Genomic DNA, 26791 nt, shown 5'->3' with positions numbered 1-26791 from the left:
CACCTGCTCCGTCTTTGCGACGGCTCTGGCACGGTCGCTCGAGGAGTCCCTCACATTTCAGCTTCGCTTTACGTCTCCGCCAGGCCCGCGGCGGCGGCGAGTCGCCTGCAGGAGTTTGTGCTCGGGTTCGTACGCGGGGCGCCAAGAAGCTGTCTGTCGTGAAGCATACGTCTGGCTTGTTTCCACCTGGATGCTGTTTTCCCATCTGTTTCCATCCCAGTGATCAATTCTGACCCAACTCTTGTCGGCTCGACTTGGTGCAGACCAACAAGGGGCAGTTGATACTGTTGAAATCACATCTGAAAGCTTTCAACAAAATCATAATTGTCTCTTTCATTTAAAAAACAATTTTTTAGTAGCATTGTAGTTGGGCAGCTAAGTGGAAAATGTTGAAAGGGTAATACTGTTCAGACCTACAGTAGTCAATAATAAAGATCCTGCAGTAATTTAGCTTTTTCAAGACCGTGTTTCTCTGAACTTGTTATGAACTTACAGCAAACAGCCTTGTTTTAAAACCTTGTGCCAGTGCATTTCTGAGGTAATCCAATTGGATTTTAAAGGGTATTGGAACACTGAACATTGGTAATGTTAGCAACATGACCACGTTATTGTACTGTAATCTGATCAAACATTCCAAGGAGACACTCAAGGCACATTATGAAATAAGCTTTTTTTCAGGTAATCGAATGAGGAAGGGGAATGTTCTAAACCAATAAAGAAGCATGTAATCTGTCATCAGTCTAGCTTTATTAGAAGAACTAAGGAAGAATGGGGCAGTTAGCATTGGCAGATATGGCCAGCGTGACTGAACAGACATAGAAAGAAATATTAAAGTTGCCACGGTCACAGCAGAGGCCACACTGTTTGACTGACAGGTTTAGTTAGTTTAGTTTATTAGCACAAAGGGCATTATATAACAACAAACACTACAACGATTGTGCGGCAGAGGTAGGCTGCATAAAAAATGAGAAAGGGAATAGCAATGAAAAAACACACTGAGATTGATTTTTAAAAACAAATCTTGATTATTAAAGTGAAGTTCCAAAAAGCTCAAGTATATCAATCCATATGCTCTCAATGCAATTCCACGGTTTGGGAACGATACTGTCACTATACAAAAACAGAGGTGGAGTTATTTCAACCTAATGGTCAGACAAAAAGACAACTTTTTCACTGAACATGAGAGTAAATTACTTATTAAAATGTTTCAGGTTAGGTCATATTTAGACACAAACCGTAACAAGCAAGTATTGCACTTCCTAAAATCCCAAACTTACAAATTTAAACTTCCAACCTGTCTTAAATGTTAGATCATGTCGCTCTAGATTTCATCATGCTCAACTTTATGGCAAGTAAATAAGAGGAGCTCTTGGTTGCTTGACTGTGTCTTTAATGTCGTCATACTAATAACATTTACTCTGATGAAGTTTTATAATGGGTCTTTGGAACTGTAACATTAAAGCTGCAGCGAGTTAATAAGTAATGAGGTCCATGGAGTGTAAACGTTTTGCTTGTACATATGTATGTAGATCCAAAAATATGAGATGTGTGTGTGTATAACTTTGAGTGCGAACAGTGTGTGTTTGATGTTCCATTTACCCTGGCTCATAATTCATTGCATGAGGAGAATGGACTGAAGCAGAGGTGGCTATCGTTATGTGTGTGTGTGTGTGGGGGGGGAGGAGGGGAGGGGGGAGGAGGATAACAGGATGAGTGTTCTGTGGTCGGAGATGAAACAGACAAGAGTGTGTCTTTGAAATGCAAAAAGTGGTGATAGCCGTGATTGGCCACTGTGTTCAGGAGGAGCAAGGAGTTTTTTTCTCAGCATTTCATCATAATACGCTTACACACACACACACACACACACTCTCTCTCTCTCGTGCTCTCACTCACTCACACACACACACACACACACACAGAGTGACACAAACGGTGGTTAATGACCGCAGTTCATTATTATTTTATTTACCTCTGTGACATAAAATGCGGGCTAATTCGGTTGCAGCTCTGAGCTCTGGAGGATTGTGTGTTGGTGTGTGTCTGTGTCGCATTGAGTGTAATGCTGACACACACACACACACACACACACACACACAGTGTCTAGTGGTGGGGTCTGGGGACCAATTTATTTACATGCAGTGGAAGAGGAAAAGAAGATTGGAGGGAGGAATAAAACAAAAAGGGAAGAAGAGAGAAGGAAACAGCAGGGAATTATGGAGAAAACCCAGTGGAACGAACAAGTTTCTCTTCTGTTCCCAAGGACAGACAAGACCAATTTATTATTTAGATGGCTCACTGTGTGTGTGTGTGGTGTGTGTGTGTCTGTGTGTGTGTGTTTGATTGTTGCCGGTATCTTGTGATTTCTATCATATTCCCAGAAACACTGCCTTCATTGGCACCCAACTGTTTTACTTGCGTTGTTCCAAGTTGAACTAAAGTTATAACTACAAAGCTCCAGACTATATTCTGTTTGGAAATGGGCAGCAGTCAACGGGACATCATATATAAATGATGCAATTGTAATCTTTGACTGTTACCATAAACGTATGCAAAATGGTAAAGTTTCAGTAGAAGCAGTTTCTGAAGAGTGTAGTCCCCATCGCTGTGAGAATACTGTATGTGATAAGTAATAGCTGCTGATATCTAAATTCCAAACCTGTGGACCTCTGCAAACCACACTAAAGCTCGTACATTCAAGTTTACATTTTTTTACCCTCAATACGATGCTTTTTCCTCGTGTTATATGTATGCGAGGGAAAGTAAATCGAAATAAGGTCACAGAGTCTGTCATTGAGCATAATACAACATTATACAGGCACTGTGAAAGATATTACATTCAGTAAGCTTCAGAAGACAGTAGCTTTGGAAAAGAGAGTATATTTGTCACTTCCAGCACGGAGGAGATTTCTTAGGCTGCGTTCAGACAGTGAAACGGCAATCCGGCAATTTGTCGCAGGGTTGCGGGCGGGGGGAGCGTCAAGGAAACAGCCCATTTGTGTGACGTCCTGTTGTGTTCTTTATCCCCCCCAATGTAGCACAAGTAGACTTTATTTTTCACAACTACTGTTTTCCGTCAGATCGTTTTATAGATCATGTTTTCGGACTGCACTTGAAGGCAGCTCAACGGCGAAAGAGAGAAAGAAAAGAGTCGAGCGAGACAGATCGACTGTGATTCGTTGTTTGGCAAACATTCCGTTTTTACACAAACTCCTGGGCAGTTTAGTGCTTGTGTTTGGTGTTTTTAAAACGTTCTTGTGGCAGCCATGGAGGCAGTGATGTTTCCTTTTTACTGTACGGGACTTTTCCCCCGCCTCAAAACACACTGACGAGTCTGATCGGCAGCCTAAAGGCACTAACCCCATTCAAAATGAATGGAAAGACCTGTGTAAATGCCCACTTACCGTATAGATAGATAGCAGATTGTCATCAGTGTAAAGTGACAAAAAATGGTTCTGCGTTAGTGTAAATGAGATGCTTACCTTCTTCAAAAACCCTGCTTTCACATGGAATAGGAGTGAATTGTTTTTTGATACTTGTGTTTATGTGACTTTTTTTATTATTCATTGTTTTTTCACATTTTAGTAAATCGTTTTCTTCTTGTCTTGCAGGCAGGACGCCAGTGACCTCTCTGGGCCGATACAAAGGTACTGTTTCACATCTTTTATTCATTTTTAACAACACACTCCGTCTCTTTGGTCTCGTCCTCAACAAGACATGCGGTGTATCTCCAGGCTTTAGGCCACAACATGCACCGACTACATCAATAGGTGTTTAACGCTGGAGTGGTGTTGGTAGTGTTGTTGGGGGGTGGTGGGGCAATGTGGAAGGGCGGGAGGAAGATGATGAGACTAGTTGGTAGGTAGAGAGAGAGAGAGAGAAATAAGGCGAGAGAGAAAAGAGAAATAGCATAGGAGAGATGTGACGCGGCTGAGATCTACGGCCGAGGAGGGTCATTAAACCGAACCCTTTGGCGACAGAGCGACGGATCAAGCGAGGGGGAGAAGGTTTAAATAAGGGCCGATCTTAAAATAGCAGCACCTATTTCTCATCCGAGGCAGAGTTAACAGGGAAAGGATGAATATCCTGCCTTGAAAACCATCAATGCACCCCCATTTCTTCCATAATGGGGACAGATGGTAGAGTGGGGGTGGGGGGGAGTGTAGGAACACTCCTTCACCTGTTTGAAGCATTTACCATCATACAAACACTCGTAAAGAATTGTAGTGCACCTATAATGCTTTGTGATCTGGATTATAATCCAATAATGCTTACTGTTGCAACTCTCTTAACCCTTGTGTTGTCATCCTGTCGACCATGCACTTGTTGTCCTGTTTTTTTCCGGCACTTTTTTCAATGTTTTTGTCACAATTTTCACAGTTTTTCGATGCTAATTTACTAACATTACTAACACCAACTTATTACCACTACTTTTACACTTATTTTTTGGAAATTTTAGGAGATTATACCAATTTTGAAATTATGAATTATTTAGACTAATATTAGAGCAACCTATTTTGATTGATAATCACAGACGTGTGTATGTCAAAGTTAAGTCAAGAGACTGTTTTGAAACCATTTCAATTTTTTCAAATGCTATAAAATGGAATACCCAAACTTCTATGAAAGTAGTGATCAAGTACTTGCAATTGTACTTACTTTTTGGGTAATTTGGTTAAAAAGAAACCCATATTTCTGATATACAAGTTTTGAAAATGGGTTTAGAGGACAGCATGAAGGTTAAATATTAGTAAGTAGGAACTACAGGTGCAAGTGTTGATGACCCACCTAATAATGGAACGTCTCATGAGCATGTATAGGATCCATAATCCATCAGCAGGTGTGGCTTTATTATGGTCATTAACCATTATGAGTATATATATAATAATTCATATAAGAACAAGGTGAGATTATAATGCTTGAGTGACAATGAATTCTCATGCTGTAGCCGAGTAGATTATTTGTGTGCATGCGCTTCTCTGAGTAGTCGTTGAGATGAGTGGAATCTCTTTTTGTTCGAGTATTTTTTTGAATGAAGGGTTGTATTTCAGGGAAATTGCATCTATTACAAAGGACAAATAAACCACAGTAGGTTCATATTATGTCTCAGATATTGTACCAAATAGTACTTTAGTTTTGAATTTTGACTCTTCTGAGATAACGGCCTATATTTGCATGTGCACTTAGTACACAAATTTGAGAGTAGGTTGCCCAAAAGGACTACATTCACAAAGCATGTTATCAGGAAATCCAATTTAGCAGACAAACTTGTAGAGTGAATGTGTAGAGGAAATTATGATCTCTATGTCTCTTCCATTGGTAGAATGTAATGTTTTACATTTACTCAAGTACTGTACTTTTGTACAAATGTTAAGGTACTTGTACTTTACTTGAGTCTTGAGTATTGTACTTTTTACTCCACTACATTCATCTGACAGCTTAAATTACTAGTTACTTTTCAAATTAAGATTTGCACGCAAAACACATGTAGATTATAAAATACAATGTGTTATTATATATGAAACTACCCAACAATATAATGACCTACAATTACAGCGGAAAGGATTAGACGATGAAACACTTAGTTCATTGACGGAACTGTTTTGATCCAGATTTACTTTTACTTTTAAAACTTTATTTACATTTCCCTGATTATATCTACACACTTTTACTTAAGTAACATTTTCAATGCAGGACTTTTATTTGTAGTATTTTTACAGTGGGGTATTCTAATTTTACTTAAGTAAAGGATCGGAGTACTTCTTCCACCGCTGGTCTCTTCCAAGCGTCAACCTCCAGGCCGAAAAATGTGAAGCCATCGGGAAATTAAACATTAAACCTGCATTCTTTCTAAGGGCCAGCAGGGGGGCCCTCCACTGGTTTCTACAAGACTTCTGATTGTACAGAAGTGTATGAAAAAAATACCTTTCTAGTTTATGGTCTCAATCGCCTTTTTCAAGTCTTCTTCAATACAACATGATGTTTGTAGATGATGGTCCCATTTAGAGTAAAATTACTACCTTGCGATTGACAAGTCGTTGCCACAGCGATGTCCCCGGGTTCTCAGTCAGATCCACCCCTTGCTCCTTCCCAGCTCCACCCTTTCCATCCAAATATGGTCACTTCTGGCTTCAAAAAACCAAGATGGCGACCGGCCAAAATGTCAAACTCGAGGCTTCCACAAACAAATGGTTGACATTACGGTGGCTACCTCCATATCTTTTATACAGTCTACAGTCTCTTCAAAGCGGTCCCTTCTTTTAACAATACAGTGGCAAACAAAACAGAAACACAAAAGTGACGAAATGTTCACAGTGGTAGATTATCTATGTGAAGTCAGTTCTAAGTCTCTGCGAGCTGATGTTCATTCCGTAATGAAATGAACTGGATCTAATGGCTAATGGTGAGAAATCCATTTAAAAACTGTGTGTATATTTGGAAGATACGCTGCAGTAATGTAAAGAATATGCGATTGTAATGGGCTGTGTAATGCCACACCACTGATGTAGTCCTTTAAGTACCTCTATGGCTCTATAGAGTCAACTTTTACTTTTTACATTTTATCATTTTTACCACTTTAACCTCTAAATAAGGACTTGGGCCTTTGGTAGTGCCGGAAAAATGATCACTTCTCCAAAGATGTGCATCATTGTCCCATAACAGAATTAAATTATATTGATTTTGAATGATAAAGTCCCCAAATAGTATCAGTCTAAAGCTTACACCTGATGGTATTCACAGGCAAACAGAGCAGCTAAATCAGCCCCGAGATCATAAAAACGAGATCCAAGCACAGAGCGAAAGAACGCCAGCGGAGAAGAAGCAAAACGCGTCAGGAAAAAGAAAGAGACGACGACTGTGGCTGTGAATAATTAGGCAAAATAGTTCGCTTTTGTTTTTCTCTCTGATTGGAGAAAACAGGCGAGGCTGTGACTGGCGCTGGAGCTTACACTCACACACACACACACACACACAAACGTGTGTGTTACACGCTAATCCGCCACACAGCTGCGTCATTCCGGAGTGTGTGTTTACTTCCTCTCTGCCTTCACCACCGACATCACCGCCGCTGCCGACCCCCCAAAATCCCCTGCAAACAAACACACACACACACACACACACACACACACACACAAATCACACAAAAGAGAACTGCGCGTATAATTTGATCCTGTGCTCTCTCCTCCTCTAATGAAGCTCTCCGGCGGTTTGACTGACACCCGGCTCGTTATTTAAGTGTCTGTTTTGGGCCAGGAAGAGGAAGAGGAGCTGGGAGTAGGGGGTGGGGGATGGGGGATTGGGGGAGAAGGAGATAGGAAAAGTGGAAACAAGGGAGCTAAAAAAGAGAGAAGAGGGTTGGAATCTGGAGGATGGGGATGGATAAACGCAGGACAGGAAATGAAAACAGGCTGGGAAGATGGGAGTAGGGATGGAGGGAAGAGAGTCATGGGAGTCGTAAGGGAGCGGAGGAAAGCAGTCAAGAATGAAAGAGGGGCAAATAAAGGAGGACAACATGGATTAGAGTTTTTTTTTTTTTTGTTTTTTTTTTTTTACCTCCTGAGACAGTTTGGGAGAAGAAAGAGCTGATGGCGGAAACAGGGGTGATAAAGGGAGTGTGTATTCGACTGTGTGCGTGCGAGCGTGTGTGTATAATTGCAGGTCTTTTGTGCTGATAATGTTCTTTGAAGGCACACAGCTGATAATTAGCGAGCGTGGCTTCACGAATGTCTTTCACAATAAATAAATGCCCAAATCGGGACCTCCTGAGACGGGCGAGGACGGAAACAGGCGCCACTTTCGATTAAATGCCCAAATCGGGTGAATAGAATAGCATCGGCTCATGAGTGGAACAGATACAAACCGCTCTATAAAGGCCTCAAGTTCCTCTTTGGCACGAGGGGCGGCCCAAATGCACACACGCTTCCTGTTTACAGAGCCAGGCACACATCGACAGAAGAGAGTGTAATTACAGGGATCCACACAAAGTGGAGTCCTGGTACGCCACGTCCGTTATTGCCTCCCCCGATTGCCACGTGACAACAGCGGTCCCTCGCCACGGCGATTTCCCCACATCTGAATATTTATGAGAGGATGAACGGGGCTCACTGCAAGTCAGAAACCACACTGGCTGGAGTATTCTCTCTCCTCGGCAGTGACAGTTATCAGTGTTAAAGGCTCCTTCCAGAGCTCTAATTTATCCCCCAGTGAGAAAATGTCCGACGAGAGCAGCAGTCTGCAAGACGCGCTCCCAGTTCAGCAGAACTGGCACGAAATGCGCCGTCATTTGACAGCGGGGGAAGAATTTGCTCATTCGGCACCGGAACTTATACAAATAGTAAAACATGATGCGTCATGCGTTCTGCCAATCAGGACGGTGACGCAAACTTTCACACGATTTGATGATCTCACAGGCCTGACAGTCGGACCGTCTTTGTCTCAAAGCAATGAAAAACCTTCCAACCTCACTCTTCTTCCCTTTCTTTGTCTTTCCTCGTCTCTTGTTCCTTTAGCAGCAGTGCAATGCTGTACATTCCCACAGTGTAAACGCATGCAAGTGCAGCGTTTGGTGCCTTGCTGAAGGGGCTCTTAAAGCTGTAGTGCGTACTTTTTGCCGCCCCCATGAGGAATAGCTAAGTAATGACAGCAAAACTGTCGGTGCGTCCACATGATACAAGCCTTCCGTGATCACACACACACACACCTTGCTAGTAGCCAAGGAGGATACGGAGGATTAAAAAAACATGATGGACTCTTCAGAAGATGTCATTATCTCGAGTTTCTGCGCGGGAAAGTCACCGGACGCCACAATCTTCTGAACACAGCCATACTGAGAGATACAGAGAGAGTTGTGTGGAGTTGATAGTCTTAATTAGCTTCGTAGCAACTCATTTGGCAACGGCTTGAATGTAACAGACGTTTAATATTATCAAAAATGTACGCGCTAAAATTAAAACGTATTTAATCACTTACCTGTAGTGGAATCTAGCCTTGCAGATTGTACCGGTTTTATTTGCGTATGTTTTAAGATATGCATATCAGTACAGAAAAATACTTTGCACATCTACAACGTGAGGCAGGTGGGTCGGAGGGGGACAAGCAGGTCAAAAGTTGCAAAGAAAACTCCCACCCCCTCAGACTAAAAATCTGTTTTGCAAGTTAGACAGCGTGCGGGAGTTTTCTTTGCAGGATATACATATCGAAAACGTGAGTGTTACAGCCCTTGGGTCCAAAAACGAGAGTCTCGACTGATGCATAAGGCGTCTTTTATTTAGTTTGCCAGTCCAGCATGACGTTCAGCATTCGTTAATTCATCATCACCTTAGCACCGTGAAAACTGTATTGAAAACATAAATGCACAAACATTTCACACATGTGTTTTCACAGATACAAAACTCGTTACGTAACATTTAGGATTACAAACATTAATTACGCAGCAAAATAGACTATACAAACATACAAACAATTGATAAATCACTATGAATGGAAACCCATCGTACCTCGCTGCGCTCCCAAAGGAATGCAAACAATATACGATCGTCCTTTCTTCCGTCATGAAACGGGCGTCAAGTTTTCAAAGTTCATAAAAGAAACAAAATCTCAGATAAAAATCCTGTAGGCACAAACAGCTGTGAGCCATTCACACCCGCCAGCTACCTTTCAAAGCTCATCTCCCATTGTGCAAAAAAAAAACTACGGTGCCACTAAAAGGACACATTTCAACATTGCGGGTACACAGAATTTCCGGTCAATCATATACAAATATTTTTCCCATCTTATTCATTAACTCCACAGCACATATTAAACTCAGAAGTGGTCTTTTACACTCCCACCAATCATGTCATGATAATTATAATACCAAAATAAATCATACATGATTCTAAAAGTTACATAGACTTGTTACTATCACAATATTGGACCATTGTGCAAATAAGCATAGAGTTATGCTAATCTGATGAATTATGCGTGTGTCTCTGTATGAGTCTTTCTGACTATTCACTTTCAAGAAGCAACACTAACTTTTGGATGGGCCTCTCGATAACAGAATATTTAGATGGAGACTTTCCTAATTTCTGTTCTCCAACTCTTATTTTCACTCTTCGCACTAAGCCATCACCATCCGTAGATGTTTCCACTACTCGCCCCAACTGCCACTGGTTCCTTGGGAGGATGTCTTCCTTTATAATGACCACATCGTTCACGCTGAGATTGCGCCTGGCCACATGCCACTTCTGTCGTGTGGAAATGTTCTGGAGGTACTCCCTTTTCCATCGACTCCAGAACTGCTCAATCAAATATTGAACTCGACGCCATCGCTTTGTACTGTATACATCCTCTCTCTCGAACTTTCCAGGAGGTGGAAGAGCTATCTTTGACTTCATTAGGATTAGATGATTAGGCGTTAAAGGTTCAACAGAGTTGGGATCATTCATTCCATCTACTGTTAATGGGCGGCTGTTAACAATAGCCATGGCCTCGTAAAAGAGTGTTCTCAGGGAGGAATCATCAAGCCTACCTAGACTTTGAGTCAAAGTAGCATCCAACACACTTCGAATGGTGCGTATTTGACGCTCGCAAACTCCACCAGCATGACTTGCTGATGGGGCATTGAACACAAACTCGCACTGATTCTCAGCCAGAAACATTTCCAAAGCCTGATTGTTACACTGTTTAAGTGCTTCTCTCAATTCATTCTTAGCTCCTATGAAATTCATAGAGGTTTATTCTCAATCTTGGGAGCAGTATGTGTGACAAAGTAATATCAAGCTAAGTTCCATAAATGGTTCCATTCACTGTTGAACACTGGGATTTGGTTGAAAGCGCTGAAAAATCTCAGCGGGCCATGAGTTGAGATTATTTTGTCACACAAGTCTAAAACATTCGCTGCCATCCCGTCAATACTTTCAGATGTTTATGGTCGAAGTGCTCCACAAGCCTCAAATCAAAGTGTTTTGTTGTTGTATTTAAATAGATTTTTTCTGTTGAATATTAGCATGAATCTCAGAGACAGATATCTCAAAACATGAGCATGTGAAACTAGAACTATCTGCATGGCTTTATACCACAAGAGGTAAGTAATGTAGTCTGTTTTTTTTTTTTTTTTTTGGTGATTTGGGTGAACTGACCCTTTACAAATTGTCACACGCTCTCCTGTCTTTCTGTCCACTGTCACAGCAGGGGGAAAGTGGGATTGAAATTCTCACTGGGTTTTTTAATTGTGGAAGGCTGTGCTCGTGTCATGCTCGCTGTTCATCCATTTTTCATCTAAACACATGAATTATGAAGAACTATTAGTGACGGGGAGGGACAGAGGGAGGAGGAGGAGGAGGGTGGGGGGCTGGTCTGCAAAGAGCTGGACTGACATTTAGACATCTTTTCTTCACAATCTGTCTTCTCTCTCTCTCAGTAACGTTTTTTTTCTCTCCGAGTGACACAGGTTCAATTTGTGGACAGGCCACACACACGCACACGCACACACACACACACACACACACACACACACACACACACACACACACTGGGTGGCAGGTGAACATACAGTGGCTTGGATGGGGTGGCTTTGTGTGTGATTCAGACCATTGACCTGGAACACATTGGGCACTGAGAGAATAAAAACTATTACACACGTAAACACACACCTACACACACACACACACACACACACACTATTGGCCTTTATTTTTGCTGTTGGAGATCTTTCGATATTAGCGATAATAATGATTACCCTTTTCATAATATTGTTTATTTTTGTCTATTTGAAATGGAATTATTAATTGCATTTAAAGGTCCCGTGAAATGGTGTTCTTTGGATGCTTTTATATAGACCTTAGTGGTCCCCTAATACTGTATCTGAAGTCTCTTTTATATAGACCTTAGTGGTCCCCTAATACTGTATCTGAAGTCTCTTTTATATAGACCTTAGTGGTCCCCTAATACTGTATCTGAAGTCTCTTTTATATAGACCTTAGTGGTCCCCTAATACTGTATCTGAAGTCTCTTTTATATAGACCTTAGTGGTCCCCTAATACTGTATCTGAAGTCTCTTTTATATAGTCCTTAGTGGTCCCCTAATACTGTATCTGAAGTCTCTTTTATATAGACCTTAGTGGTCCCCTAATACTGTATCTGAAGTCTCTTTTATATAGATACTCCATACTCCATATAATAACTTATAATGATATTATCATATAAGCCACCATTTTCTCCCAAGATGGCGGCAGTGGCAGGGGTTACCATGGTTATCGGCTGCATATCCTGACCTCTTTGTTCTGTTGACGTAGTCTCTAAATCAATCCACAGACGCGCACGCAGACGTGCACGCAGACGAGCACACAGACACACACTTTGTCGCGTCTTCCATCCTCCTGAAACGGGGCTGGTATGCCGACTCCTCCAACACGCACACACACACACACACACACACACACACACACACACACACACACACACACACACAAAACACACTATCATAGCATCATGCCCCAGGGTTTTCTGGGATAGTGGAGTGATTTTTCTTCCAGCTGATGCTCTCGAGGTGGGTGGGGGGGGGCTGAAGTCGTGGGTGTGTCTTCTTTACATTCCAGTGCTTTGCTCACACAATAACAACATTTATTTATAATACAACATTTGTTATTATTGCATTGCATTGTAATTCTGTCCTGAATTGCACGCTCGCTCTCACCACCGACTTCTAACCCAGCAGAAACCTTGTTGTTGCTGTAATTAATCATCATCGCGTTAATTCTGAAGCGTTCATGTGATTACCATACTACTCGGAGTAAAGAACCACACTGGTTGTTTTGGTTTCTTAAATCACTTCTGCGAGCAAAAAAAACAACAAAAAACCTTCAATAAGAAGAGTGTGACATGGCTCTTACTTCTGTTTCATTTACATTTGCTTGTTTTCCCACATTTGTCTTTTCCTGTATTTAGGCACATATGCACGCCTGTGTGTGTGTGTGTGTGTGTGTGTGTGTGTGTGTGTGTGTGTGTGTGTGTGTGCGCGCTGTTGGGGGAAGTCAGTGTGGCGTATTTTTTATTTTTTTTTCCTCTTTTTTTTTGAGAGGCTCCAGATGGCTGAGAGACAGGTGAGCCAATTAGCGAGTCTCACTACACAGCAACATCATCACACCGGCGGAGCACGACAGCCAAACACACACACACACACACACACAAAACATACCAACATTCCACACGACTCCGCTGTAGTGTTAACATCACCTTCATAATCTCAGTCAGTCAGTATGTCACCATGAGCTCGTCGACGTCGTAGTGGATATGAAATTGATTTTACAATATGTTACGATGCTGGAAATGATGACAAATGATCCTCTAATTTTTTAGCTTGTTATCAGGTCCGCCTGCGACATGCTGTGTGCCTATAGTGTGGCCCATTATGCATGTTTCATACAGCCCCGAAAACCGGCATAATGGGCAGATTTGAATTGATTTGCTTTAGTATTCATTTATTTCCAAGGAGCCCAAAATATTTCGGCGAGCCCCGCTGACTGTTCATTATAATTCTAATGAAGTCGAAATCCTCGCAAACGAGGAGAGACAACAAGTCCAAACACGGCGACGACGACGTCCGTCTCTCTTTTTCTCTTCAGCCCCTTGTTCTCTCTTTCTATCCCTCTTTTTTTTTCCCCCCTCTCACGTCATCTCTTTCGCTCCCATTTCAGGTGCCGAATATAAGACGCTGAAAATGCACATTATGCCGTTAATGAGCCGTCAGCCACTGTGGAAAACACAGCCGCACCTGACCCGTAGACACTCCTCCTCTTCCAGCGTCTCTACATGCAAACAATACCCGCACACCTATGCATCCTTATGATGCAACACACACACACACACACACTCATGCAGCGCTTATTATTTGGATGGCTCCTGTTTGTTTGTGTATTTTTCTTTTTGTTAAGGGATAATTGAGCAGCCATGACGGCCGCTTTCCCACCTAATGGAAGGGGACAAATTAATCTCCCTGTGCTAATGTCTGCAAATGGAACAGGACCACTCCTGCCCACCTCCTCCATGCTCAACCAAACTGCTGTGAGCGAGTGCAGATGAGTGAGTGGCAGATATAAAGTCACATCTGATGATGGATATGATGCAGGTTTTTTTTTTTTATTATTTAGATATTGCTGTATACTGTACCTGAAGATATTTCGTATTTATTGTTCGTCCTCGGCCCTTCTGGATAGTTTTTACAGCTCTAAAGGAACAAACCTTGAGGGTTGTTTTTTGGTTTTCTTCAACCAAACCATGCTCTGGAAACATTTTGTGTTTTTAGATGGTTTAGTATAGAGTTTCTGATCCTACGCACCTGCCGTGAATATATTGTGTACGATTTCATTTTGACGTTTTAACTCTCTGCGTTTTCAGAAATGGACAAAAAAAAGAACATTTCAAATACATAAATAGTTACTCAAAGGACTACTCAGTGTCTTATTTCCAAGGTTGTGTCCAGCAATGCTGAATGTACCTGTGAATATCAAAGTGTTAGAGATGCTCGGAACCAGTTCACCCTATTTGTATCAGCGTTTATACCGACCTGACGAATTGGACAGGGTATCGGCCTATGAAAATTTGCAAAAATTTGGGGTACTGGGGTGCAGATGGGTACGCGGCAGTGGTGAAATGTAAGTAAGTACATAAACTCAAGTACTTTACTTAAGTACAAATGTGGAGGTACTTGCACTTTTCTTTTCATGCCACTTTCTACTTCTACTCTGCTACATTTCAGAGACAAATATTGCACTTTTTACTCCACTACATTCATGTGACAGCAGACAAAACACATGTAGTTCATAAAATACGATCTTTTATTATAAATTAAACTACCCAACAATATTCCGGCCTGCAAGTCCAGCTGAAATGATGAGCGGATTAAACACTTAGCTGATGGACAGAACTGTTTGGATAATTTCCAGTTTCTATAATGTGAGGATTTTTCTGCATTTCTGCTTTTTTTTTTAATACTTTAAGCATATTTCCCTGATGATACTTACATATTTACATACAATTTCAATGCAGGAATTTTACTTGTAACAGAGTATTTTTACAGTGTGGTATTAGTACTTTTACGACCCCTGTGGCCACAGAGGACAGAGGACTGCAAGGTGTACTACAGGTGCTAAAAGTGTCACAGGACATCTATTTGTTGCCTTGAAAGCGTGAAGGTCCCATAGCATTGAGTTGTTTTTTTTAACATTAATATGAGTTCCCCCAGCCTGCCTATGGTCCCCCAGTGGCTAGAAATGGTGATAGGTGTAAACCGAGCCCTGGGTATCCTGCTCTGCCTTTGAGAAAATGAAAGCTCAGATTGGCCGATCTGGAATCTTCCCTTTATGTCATCATAAGTGGTAAGGTTACCTCCCCTTTCTCTGCTTTGCCCATGGCAAGCTGGTCAAGGCCACCACCCCCACCCTCCACCTTGCCCCGCCTCTCTCCTCCTCAATAGCATTTAAAGCTACAGACACAGAAATGGCACATCCTAAGGAAAGCTCATTGTGGGACTGGCTCTAGTGGCTGTAATTCTGCACCAAGGCTGAATTTCGGGAAAGAGACTTCAGATACAGTATTAGGGGACCACTAAGGTCTATATAAAAGAGACTTCAGATACAGTATTAGGGGACCACTAAGGTCTATATAAAAGAGACTTCAGATACAGTATTAGGGGACCACTAAGGTCTATATAAAAGAGACTTCAGATACAGTATTAGGGGACCACTAAGGTCTATATAAAAGAGACTTCAGATACAGTATTAGGGGACCACTAATGTCTATATAAAAGAGACTTCAGATACAGTATTAGGGGACCACTAAGGTCTATATAAACGAGACTTCAGATACAGTATTAGGGGACCACTAAGGTCTATATAAAAGAGACTTCAGATACAGTATTAGGGGACCACTAAGGTCTATATAAAAGAGACTTCAGATACAGTATTAGGGAACCATTAAGGTCTATATAAAAGAGACTTCAGATACAGTATTAGGGAACCATTAAGGTCTATATAAAAGAGACTTCAGATACAGTATTATGGAACCATTAAGGTCTATATAAAAGCATCCAAAAAGCAGCACGTCATAGGACTTTTAACTATTTTCAACTTATTTCAACTCATCTGGACTTGGGCTTGCCTTATTTAAGACTTACTGTGCCCTATCTTGCAACTGGCGCAGCGTGGCGTGGAGCCCAACACAACACAAGTGTCTTTGCTAGTTTAATACCGTCCAGCGCCCGCATCGTTTAAATAGCGAATGCACCACCTGTCCGCCCATGGGCGTGCTGGTCTTACAGGGAGGTGTGTTCAGGTGCATTCTTGGCGTATTGCTATTTTGAGGCAGCGGGAAGTGATCACACCAATAAAAACCTGGTCTAAAGTCAATAATGCAGCATTTCATTGTTATTTTAACAGCGCATTAGTAAAACTTTTCCTTGGGGCGGCCTCTAGCTCACCCAGTAAGAGTGTTCGCCCCATGTTGGCTGAGTCCTGCAGCGGCGCGGGGTTCAAATCCGACCTGCTGCCCTTTGCTGCGTGTCATCCCCTTGTGCCTAGGCTCGTGCACACCGCGTGCACACTATGCCTGTTACACACACAGGGAAGCGCAGCAGCACACAAACATGCAGAAGATTACAAATGAAAATATTACGGTGCAAATCCGCCATCATAATAGCAATGTGCCGAGGTCCAAACGCGCCTGGCTTTTAAAGGGAATGGGAGATGATCTCTGATTGGTTTATTACATGTTATTACGCCCAAAACACACCTATGAATTAATGAAGACCCTACGTAAAACCCTTTTGAACCATGCACCCGGACCCTTTTTTTCCGCTGTCAAACTAGCAAAAGTAGATTTGGAGACGCCCTAAACGCACCAGCGGCATGCACTTCACACCGTGCGCTTAGATCGCTAAAATAGGGCCCACTGAGTCTCTAAAGACCTGGTGAAATCCCAGAACAAATATGAATAGCAATAGCCAAATGCAGCTGCACACCTTGAAATTATATTTATTATGCCTAAGCGTAGAACTTCGTATCAGCTTTTGTAACCCTGTCGACGCTTAAACCAAAAGCAAAGTGTTCAAACGGCGAGGGCGGTGACTTCAGACGTCGTGTTGTTTGCTTATGAAGACTTGTCGTTTGACTTGTACTAAGCATTTTACAGCTGCTTCTCCTCAAACAATCTGACTGCAGCCTCTGTTCACGTTTGCACACGTGCACAATGGTTTGTGGAGGAAAACGTGGGGGCGAGGGGCCGGGTGAATGTCATCCTATTTCCCCATCTTAATAGCCCATGATCCTGCAGCCATTCTGCCTCCTAAGCCTCTTCCCGTGGACGACCTCCAGGGAAGATTGCGTCGCGGCTGTTGGGAGTACAGAGGAGTTTATTGCGCGGCAGTACCGGGGCTTTGTTCTAAGTGTATGCCCGTCCTTGGCTTTGTGAGAGAGAGAGAAAGAGAGAGTGAGACAGAAAAGAGATAGATGAAGAGGAAAAAGAAGAGGAATCTTATCTCTCCCACGGGGGTCTCGCATCCTTTCATTCCAGATTGTCTCGGTGACCTCCTGGCCCTGCCTGGTTTATCCCGACCCTCCGCTGCATCGCTTGTTTACTGTCCCGTAATGACATTGTCAAGGCAACAATACCTCCGCTTATCGCCGGGTGTCGGCCTCCACAATGGCTGAATCGCGGCGTAATGGGAAGGGAGAATTCGTCCCGTTGTCATCTTGAAGTCTTTGGAGGCGCTCTCCTACTTCGTCCGTGTGTGCCGGTGAAAGATAAGATTAATTCTTCATATCACGGGCTGATTGCGGAATCTTGTATCTAATGCAATTTTTATTCCCCCCCCATACGCACACACACACACTACCCTACTTTCCTCTTTTCTTTCAAACTGCAGAGTCAAGCATTTTTTCCCCTCTCTTTGGGGAAAAAATCTAAATAATTTATCTGTGTTTTGGTGCATTTTTCCCCTCCTGTACTTAGAGGGAGAGTGGAGCGAGAATAGAGAAAGAGAAATAGAACAGAGACAGACAGGAGGAAAGGCAGATGAGAGTGTGTATTTTTTATTTAATTTTTTTTTGAATGGGATGAACGTGAGCCACATGCTGAGGAGAGTAAGGAAAGGGAGCAAAGGATGGCAGGAGGGAGGAGGACGGGTGAAGGGAGTGAACCCTCCCTTGGCTCTCGGCTGGTGAGGGGCCAAAGAGGAGCCTGCAGACTTTGGTAATCCCTCTTTTATTAACATGAAGCCAAGCTCAGCAGAATGTAGGCTCACAAACATAACAGAGCGGCTTCCAACCGACTGTCTTTAGGCCTCCCTGTCTTTTCCTTACGCGCAGATCTGCTTCTCTGGCATGGCTGCCCGAGTCCCACCCCTCCCGTTTGCGAGCCGTCAGTCGATTAAAACGGCCACCAGTCCAGCGCGCTTCTGCCCCGGCAGGTCGAGCTCTCGAGTCTTTTGATCCCGCTTGAGTCCCGGCCTTGGCTTTGGGCACAAAAAGCATCCTGCGTCCTCGCCGAGCCCTGCATGTTACCATGACAACCCCCCCTCCCCCCCCACCCCTTACATCACTCAGTGCCCCCCATGTAGCCAATGGGCATTGACCTTTTGCTGTCAGAACGTGTTAGGGAGCGAGAAATACAGAGAGAGAGAGAGAGAGAGAGAGAGAGAGAGAGGGAAGCAGGCACTCGCCGGAAACAACAAACACAAATAGGTCATTAAATTGTAAACCCAATTTAAAAAGAGACCGAGGCAGCGCGGTTTGACTCGTGGCCTGAAGTTACTGCGATGTCAGCGCCCGAGTTTGTGCGTTTCCTGTGAATGACAAAAACAAGATGCTCGTCTTCAGAAGCCATGATGTCACGGCTCAGCGGGGAGGCGAGAAGGGGCTCCAAAACCTACAAAGGGTTCAAACGAGGATTTCAACGGGGGCTCCGTTTGGCACGTACAGTATGGAGCTTCTGGACGGCACCGGTTGCCCCTCCCTGCAACCGCTAGCTTATGTCTCTCCCAGACGCCGCCATATGCCCCCCCAACGGGAGCCCTTCGAACACAGGAGCACGTGCAGACAGCAGGTTTAGAGCAGCAGGCGGATAGAGACACATACAGGCCTACAAACTGATCCTTGTCAGAAGAAACTAATATAAAGGTCCCATATCATAGTCATTTTCAGGTTCGTACTCGTATGTTGGGTTTCCGATTTTAAAGGCAACGGGATGGGCTCACAATGAAACGAGTCAAGCTTGTTTGTTGAGTATTTTTGCAAATATGTTCATGCAGTTTCTAAATATATTTAACTGGATTTGCCGTTTTATTCATTTGCCTTTGAGTCAGTACTTCTAGATATTCTATGACCTGCATGAAATCAATGTGTGTCAGGATACCAACTTTTAGCTTTGATGGAACGTGAATATGTAGATTTAATAAAGACACACATTGACCAGGAGTCGTTTACCTGGACTCTAGTGAAGACTTTTTGAGCAAACTCTAAATATGCATTCTCATTGTTCCAAGTTTCCATTTGTAATGTCACACGGTGTTAAAATACACTTCCCGGCCTGACGAGTAAGGGAGAAACTGAGTCCTCGGAGCACGGGAGCAACCGTCCGCGTTGGTGGCTGTACATGTCAGCAGTTTCTCTGTCAACATTTACAAATCCTGGACTGGACAGTCAGGAAAGCGCACACAACTCGCTCATGTTTACAAGCCCATCTGACATGTGATTCCAAAAGTTACCGAGGCAAAGCGAGAGGCAAGAAGTCTAAAGGGCAAAGCACACAGGCTGTGTCACTTAGCATCACGTCACATGACACGCCGGACGTGCTATACAGATAGAAGAAGTAATCAGTGTACATTAGATGGTAGGAGCCAATGCAAGGACTGACAGTGATGAAATTGATGCTTTTCTGCTGTGTCATGATGTTGTGGGATTACTCACAAGACAGTCACGTCTCAACATGGGGAATAGGACAGTAGCGTAGCCTGACATAGCCACGATGTTGCTTTTGTCCAATGCCACGGGGTCAGTGGCTTGCAATGAACACAATAGGCACAATTATGCTTTTATTTTTTTACATTTTTATTTACATCCTGTGGGTGCAGCAACTCCATACAATTGATAAAGTAACTGGCACAGGAATTTTAATTAGAACGATAGGGTTTAACTTCTGCATCCTGAATGGGAGGGCAATTGCAGCCCCCTTTTTTAAAAAAATGTAAGTATTTTTTCATGCAAAAATACTGCCTAGAGCAGCTTTAATATCTGTGTCTGCAGCGATGTGAGCAATTTTCAGTGTAAATAACAAAATCATCAGTCACCATTGTCAGCCCTTAAAAAGCTGGAACATTTGGAAGAACTTAATTGCGTATGCTAATTTGAAAGCACCGCTCTTTTCTTGCTCCGTATTATTAAGCTCTTTACATTCAGATTTCACTGTAATAAACCATAAGCAACACATGACCAGTGGCTGCAGCATCTGTTTGAGTTGAAACACATGCGATTGTTGTATCAGAGTGCTGGCGGCCCGTGTTGGGGGTCTTATTCGCCACTATTTTGTTGACAAGCTCGCCACGTGTCAATATTTGTCGCCGCGGCGCGTCTGCCGTCAGCTTTGGCTGAGTGCAACGAGAGGCCGACGCGATTTGAACGGTAAACAACAGAGGCGGAAATGGGTAATCAAGTTAGAAGTTAGCAAAAGTGCCTGCTGCATTTTAATGGCGATGGCCCCCATGCACGCCGGATAATTTAGGATTTTCAATTGTTGTTGTTTTTCCAGCGAAATGCAGGTGTTTTGTGAAGACAGATGATTTTGCCCTGTATGCCAAACATTCTAATGAAGCTCACGTACAATCCATAATTTTAACTACCCCCCCCCCCCCACCTTCCAGCTAGCCACACACACACAAACAGTACACAAACAGGCCTAGTCATAGTACCCACACACACATGCACACAATGTGCACTAATGAAGCTGTTCTCCTCTCCTCTCTTTTTCCGTTGCTGGCTCAGTGAAACATGCATAAATCATAATAAACAGAGAGATGAATTTTTAATCAGCAGCTCCCTGCCTGTGTCTTCAGCACCGGCCTCCTATGGGGAGGAGAGGCTGTGATGTGCCAGGTAAATGGAGGGAGATCTGGCAGCGCCTCCTTCGGGAGGGCTTCTCACCGAGACATGCCTGTCTGGGCCGCCTCTTTCCTGGGCATGATCTGCTGGACCGGGGCCTTGTCTCTGGAGAAGGGGCCGGTCCGGTCGAAAACGCGCCGTCTGCATCTGCAGGAGGTCTAGATAGAAAGGGACATCTGTGGAGGGGGGGGGGCTTGGTAATGTTAAAGCATCAAGGCTGCACACCTATGATGTCAATCACACCTGTTGGTGTCCATCAAGATGCATAAGCATGAATAAAATTTATAGTATACACATTTTTTTGTGTGCTTTTATTGTTGTTACTTGTCTGTTAGTTTGATTGTTGGTGTGGTTAGCCGTTGCCGGAGTTAAGTTGCCACGTTACGTACCATTTTTGTATTTATTTATATACTATTTTTAATTTTTTTTTAAATGTAACACCGAGTCTAAAAGAAAGAAGATATAGAATAAATGATTGAAAGATCTTGGTGGGAAACTCAACAAACCAGGTTGCCAAAAAAATTATTTTGGTGAATAAATCAGTCGGCTAATAGCTCATTAATTCATACCAGGAATTATGGGTATTTTAAGGTTTCAGGCGCCTTGATGAGTTTTTCTGCAGAATTTTATGAAAAGTATTTAGTCTATCGTTACAGACATACAGTATAGTCCAACATTTTGCTGTGCATTTTTGAAAAGCTTAGGTGAGAATTGGAGTTTTGGAAGGCTTTGTTAATATCACAACATCTAAGCTGTGCAGCCATTGATGTAGCTGCAAATAAAAGGTCAATCAAAATACCACGTCTCATTCCGATTTCGCGAGATTGTATGCACAAATCAAATATATATTTTTGTGAGACTGCATGAGACCAGAACTGGTCAGGGGCCTGGGAATAATAGCAGGAACTAGAGATATTGCATATATTTCTGATATACGGTATATAAAGTTATTTATACTCTCTCTTGATAAACTGTGAAAATTCAGTGCACGCTTGACTTGACGTTGAACTTGGCATCTTTCCCTTGGGTCAACACAACTTTGCTATGATGTACACGATTTACCTCATAAAAACTTCATGAGAGCCAAGTTAAGGTTGGTTTATTTTCCACTCCGTCTCCGGCGCAGAGATGATGCGATGCAGTCGTTGTGAAATGGCTGGGGCATTTTTGGCACGACGCTGTGCCCGGACTGGGCCAGGCCCAGCGGCCATGCAGGCAGACCAGACCAGAGCTGGACTGGAGCTAGGCTGTTCCAGAGCTGTAGTATTAGACTCAAATAGGCCCACAACATAACAACGTGAGCTGAGCTGTCACAGGGGATTACTTCAGCTAGGCAAGCCAGCGGGGTCTCCACTGCTCTTCTGCTCTACCAGAGAGAGAGTGGAGGTGTGTGTGTGTGTGCGTGTCGGGGGGGGCTGTTTCTGTGTGAGAGAAAAGGGAACAACGGCAGAGTCTGAGAGGAACAAGGCGGCGAGACAGAGAAGCAAAGAGAGAGGCAGTGAAAACGGGAAGAGAGAAAGAGAGGACAAAAGAAGAAGAGGAAGAGAGAGAGAGAGCGCAGCTCGTAGCCCGATAAGGTGCATTTGCTGGTTTTGTAATGTTGGAGCACTCGTCCGAGCTGGGCTTTGTGGTGGGGGGAGCGTGTGTCGATGGCGTGTGCTGCCCCCCTCCTGCGGCCGCCGGGGCAGGATCCGTGGGGACCGACGAGCTGCTGCTGAGGTACACACACGCGCACACGCACACACACACACACACAATCACACACGTGGTCACCCATTCTTCTGACCCAGATGCTGCGTTCGTGCATCCCTCCCAGGGATTGTTACACTTCCATCTTAGCTGTGGTGTTGAATGGTTGGTTTCGTATCAACAATGTGAGCGATTTTATATGGGGGTGGTGGTGGTGGAAACAAAGGCGGGTAAACAAAGTACAGGTGCTGGCTTATTCCTTCATTTGAGAGGATTTGACGTCTGGGATGGTTGCTCCTAACAGCTTTTACTGTAATGCCTCTCCCACTTTGCACTCTTGTCTCGGTGGTGGTGTTGTTGTTGTCGGATGGCGGGAGATGTTCCCCTGCTTTCCTTGCAACTGTTTGCCCAGTCGAGCGTAACATCCAACGCTTGTGCTTCTCCTTTTTCTCTTTCTTTTTGTTCACCGCGCTCTGTCTCTCTGCCTTCCTCTCTATGCGAACCTCCTCCTGCTGTTTTAGCAGCATTGTGTCCGGGACAAGCAGAGGAAGTAGAATTCAAATGACATATGGTACCATCAGCAGCTCTTCTTTTATTTATTTGTATTTTTTTTTAAATGAAATATCCGGCACTTCATTGTCATTCACCTTTGACATCATGGATACATCTGTTATTTTTTATTTATATACAGTATTGTGTTTGTCCTCCCGCTTATTTACATTTTGTATTATTCCTCCCACATATGCATGAATATGTATCATGTATATTCTTTTTCTTGGTGTAAAGCATTGGAGTATCTCATGGTGTCAGACTCTGAAGCTTCTACTAATAGAATTCTGATACCATAAAGTTTTTTAAAGTCACAGAAAAAAAAAAAAATTCAAGCTTACAATCTTTACACTCACAAACACACTAATATCTGCCTAGTATCTGCCTAATTGTAAAGATAATGCTTAATTCAACTGAGATTTTTCTGTATTTGTCAGGCTCTGTTTCTAAGAGGTGATATATGTCATATATGTATATATGAGATATTTGTTTTGGCACTGTTGAAAAATGAACCATCGGATGATAGTTCGAGGGTTGTTTGCATATGCTCGTTCATTTATGAATATCGATTTTTCTTTCTTTTTTTTCCAAACTTTTACTTTGAAATGTTGTAGACTTTGAGTCCAAGTTTTCATTGCTTTAAAACACTAGAAAACGTGTACATCTTGAAGGCTTTTGGCAGATTTATTTAGACATTGATTCAAATTTCAATCAGCGTTCAACTCCAAAGGCGGTAAAGGTCTTTAAAAAACAAAGTTATTTCAGTGGGGTTTGTTTTATGGATTTGCAGAGATAGATGGGACGGCATCCGTATTAAGACCAGAGGCATCCACTCGACCGAAACAGGATTTGACATTTTCCAAGGCACCTAACCGAGCCAGTGTCTTTGTTATTAATTTTTGAGTCATTCAGGTCTGGCTCATTTCTTGTATGTTTTACACACAAACGGAGGGGTGATGGATGATGATATTTCGTCTGATCTCCCCTCCTGTTGCATAAAAGATTGAGACGAGCGTCTGCTGCGCAACTGATCACGAAAAACAGTCATGCTGAGGTTGACTTGTTTTGCAACGAGTCAACATATTTCATTGATGTTTGCAGGTAGTAATTTATTGCACCATAATTTACTGACTGAATCGGTGAACGCTTCATTGGGTGACAAATGGAACTGCTGTTGAGGCATGCACTTCATTTGCAATTTCCCGTTGAAAAACATGACTTTGAACGGTTTCCGCATCAGGCAGTTGCTCCGAGCGACGGGGTGGGTGTTCCAGAGGTTTAGCACATGTGCGGGACGGTAGAGTGACTGTAGTTGGGTTGAGGTAGCAGTTCACATCAGAGGACGGATACCTTTTGTAGTGGAAAAAGCAGTCAATACAGTGTGCAGTCAGAACAGAAATATTAAGGACATTTGTTGGATATGGAATGAAACGGTGACTATGGGGTTAAAATGCTGACTTTCAGCTTTAACTGGAGGGTGCTTACATCCATAATGGGTCAACGGAGTTGGAGTCCAGGGCAATGATCCTAAATAAACAGACAAGGCTAGTCTTGAGGGCTAAACATTGTAACATTCTTGAATGTTTAAGTCACCCATCGGACCTGCGATTCACCTGGCGAAGACCAGACTAGAGGCAAAACTTCCTGTTAAACAAGCAGAGAGTGAAGATGGTTGGCTGTCCAGGCCGCAAAATTACGAATCCTACTATGGCCACGCCAAGTCCCGCCCTACGAAGCAGCTCGATTGGTTGGGGATAGGCATTTCACCTCGAGTGGTTAAGGTTAGGATAGCCGATTGGTCGGGGGATAGGGCCTGAACAAATGGGGTTACGTTACCTTGCGTTCTCATGGACGCCTGGCCAATAAATGCTATTGAAGGGCGGGTCTTTGCGTGGCCATAGTGGGATTCGTAATATTGCGTCCAGGCCTGGCAGGCCATCACCAGGGACCAGTTTGTTTGTGCAAACACCTTCAAATTAAAAGATGCCAGTGGAAGTTCATTGATTTTACACATCGAGATCAGTTCACTCATCCCATCCCCTGGAATTCTACTCGCTGTATAATGTTTGTTGCTCTGAAGGTTGCTTTCTAAATACATAAGTGACGCTTCCTGTATCTTGGTTTTGGCTTTGGCTTAGGGACTGCAAATACTTGTGCTTGCACTACAAACCAGGCGTAGCAGAGTTTGAAAGACGTGGTGTTTACCAGACAGGGAGACAAAAAGAAGCCATCAAGTTGCATTAAAGAAAGTGACAATTCTTTTTAAATCTGTCTCCTGCAAGTCCTTCAACTTTCCTTTGGGTTTGCTGGCGGTTAAACCAAGCGTCCCCTCCCACTCACCCCACACAGTGTGCCTAGCTAATGGTGCGGAGGATATTAGTCTTCTATTAAGCCCCTTGGTTTATAGTCACTGGCTCTTCCTGCCATTTAGACAGATGGGTCAGCCCCCCCCCCCCAGCCGTCTTGAATCTGCTAAACCAGCCGTCGTTGCCTCGGCGAAGGGAGTGCACCTCGTCTCTGCTACAACAATTTAATCTGCCGAGCACCCTTTCAATCAAAGAGTGTCAGGCAGGGACGCTGCCGACACGACTCTAATACAATGCATGGACACACGCGTACAGGAAGTGGGGGCTTGGATGAAGGGGTGGGGGGGAATACTCATGCGCACACACGTGGGCCATATGCCCAGGCGCGGATCGATAGTCACAATCATCCAGGTGACAATGGGCGCCGGTTTATCGGCCGATGATTCACACCATGCTATCATCACCTTCGCACAATCACACAATCAAATGGGGGGTGGAGGTGGAGGCGTAGGGGTTGGGGGTTTGGTGTCTTGAAAAGGACAGGGTGCATATGTGACAGAGAAGGGAGGGAACAGAGCATGGGAGCTTGCAGGTACATGAAATGTGTGAATATGTGCGTGAAATGAATTGAAATGGGTGTGAAAGTGCATCTATTTGCAGGGGGATGCGTATACACCTCCTTTTTTGTGTGTGTGTGTGTGTGTGTGTGTGTGTGTGTGCGTGTGTGTGTGTGTGCGTGCGTGTGCGCGTGCATGAGTGTATTTGCAAATGGTTACCTTCCATGTGCGGGCGATGTGTTGTATTCCTCAATGTGTGTGTGAGTTTGTGCACGTACAGTACAGGTGTGTGTGTGTGTGTGTGTGTGTCTCAGTTGTTATCAGAATGACACCATCCTGCTCCCTCTCCTGCAGCCCCAGAGGATCAGTGGAGCTGCACCAGTTTCAAATGAAAATAAATGAGAGGCAGTGACCGCTACTGCCTGGGTCCCACTTTAATGAGGAAAAGGAGCAGAGAGGGAGGAGAAGGAGGACAGAAGTGGAGGAGGGAGGGGACGGTGGGGAGGGTGGGGCAAACAGGGGGAGGAATTGGAAAGTGAGGGAGATATTGGTCGGAGTTGGC

General features: G+C 43.6%; 1 protein-coding gene across 5 annotated transcripts in view; it reads left to right on the top strand.

The window, feature by feature from the left end:
- celf2 (cugbp, Elav-like family member 2) overlaps positions 1–26791 on the top strand; it is a 229123-nt gene that overhangs the window by 40252 nt on the left and 162080 nt on the right. For 4 of the 5 annotated variants that reach the window (XM_028570259.1, XM_028570256.1, XM_028570258.1 and 1 more), the window contains exon 2: positions 3609–3644. In XM_028570259.1, coding sequence (XP_028426060.1) covers positions 3609–3644 — 36 coding nt within the window. Of the gene's footprint in view, positions 1–3608; positions 3645–22778; positions 22848–26791 lie in introns of those variants that run through there. The other variant, XM_028570257.1, reaches the window with a different exon arrangement.

The sequence above is a fragment of the Perca flavescens genome, chromosome 23 (genome assembly GCF_004354835.1).
Source record: "Perca flavescens isolate YP-PL-M2 chromosome 23, PFLA_1.0, whole genome shotgun sequence".
Classification (NCBI taxonomy): Eukaryota; Metazoa; Chordata; class Actinopteri; order Perciformes; family Percidae; genus Perca; species Perca flavescens.
Note: the sequence above shows the minus strand (reverse complement) of the source record. Positions and strands in the feature narration are given on the sequence as shown.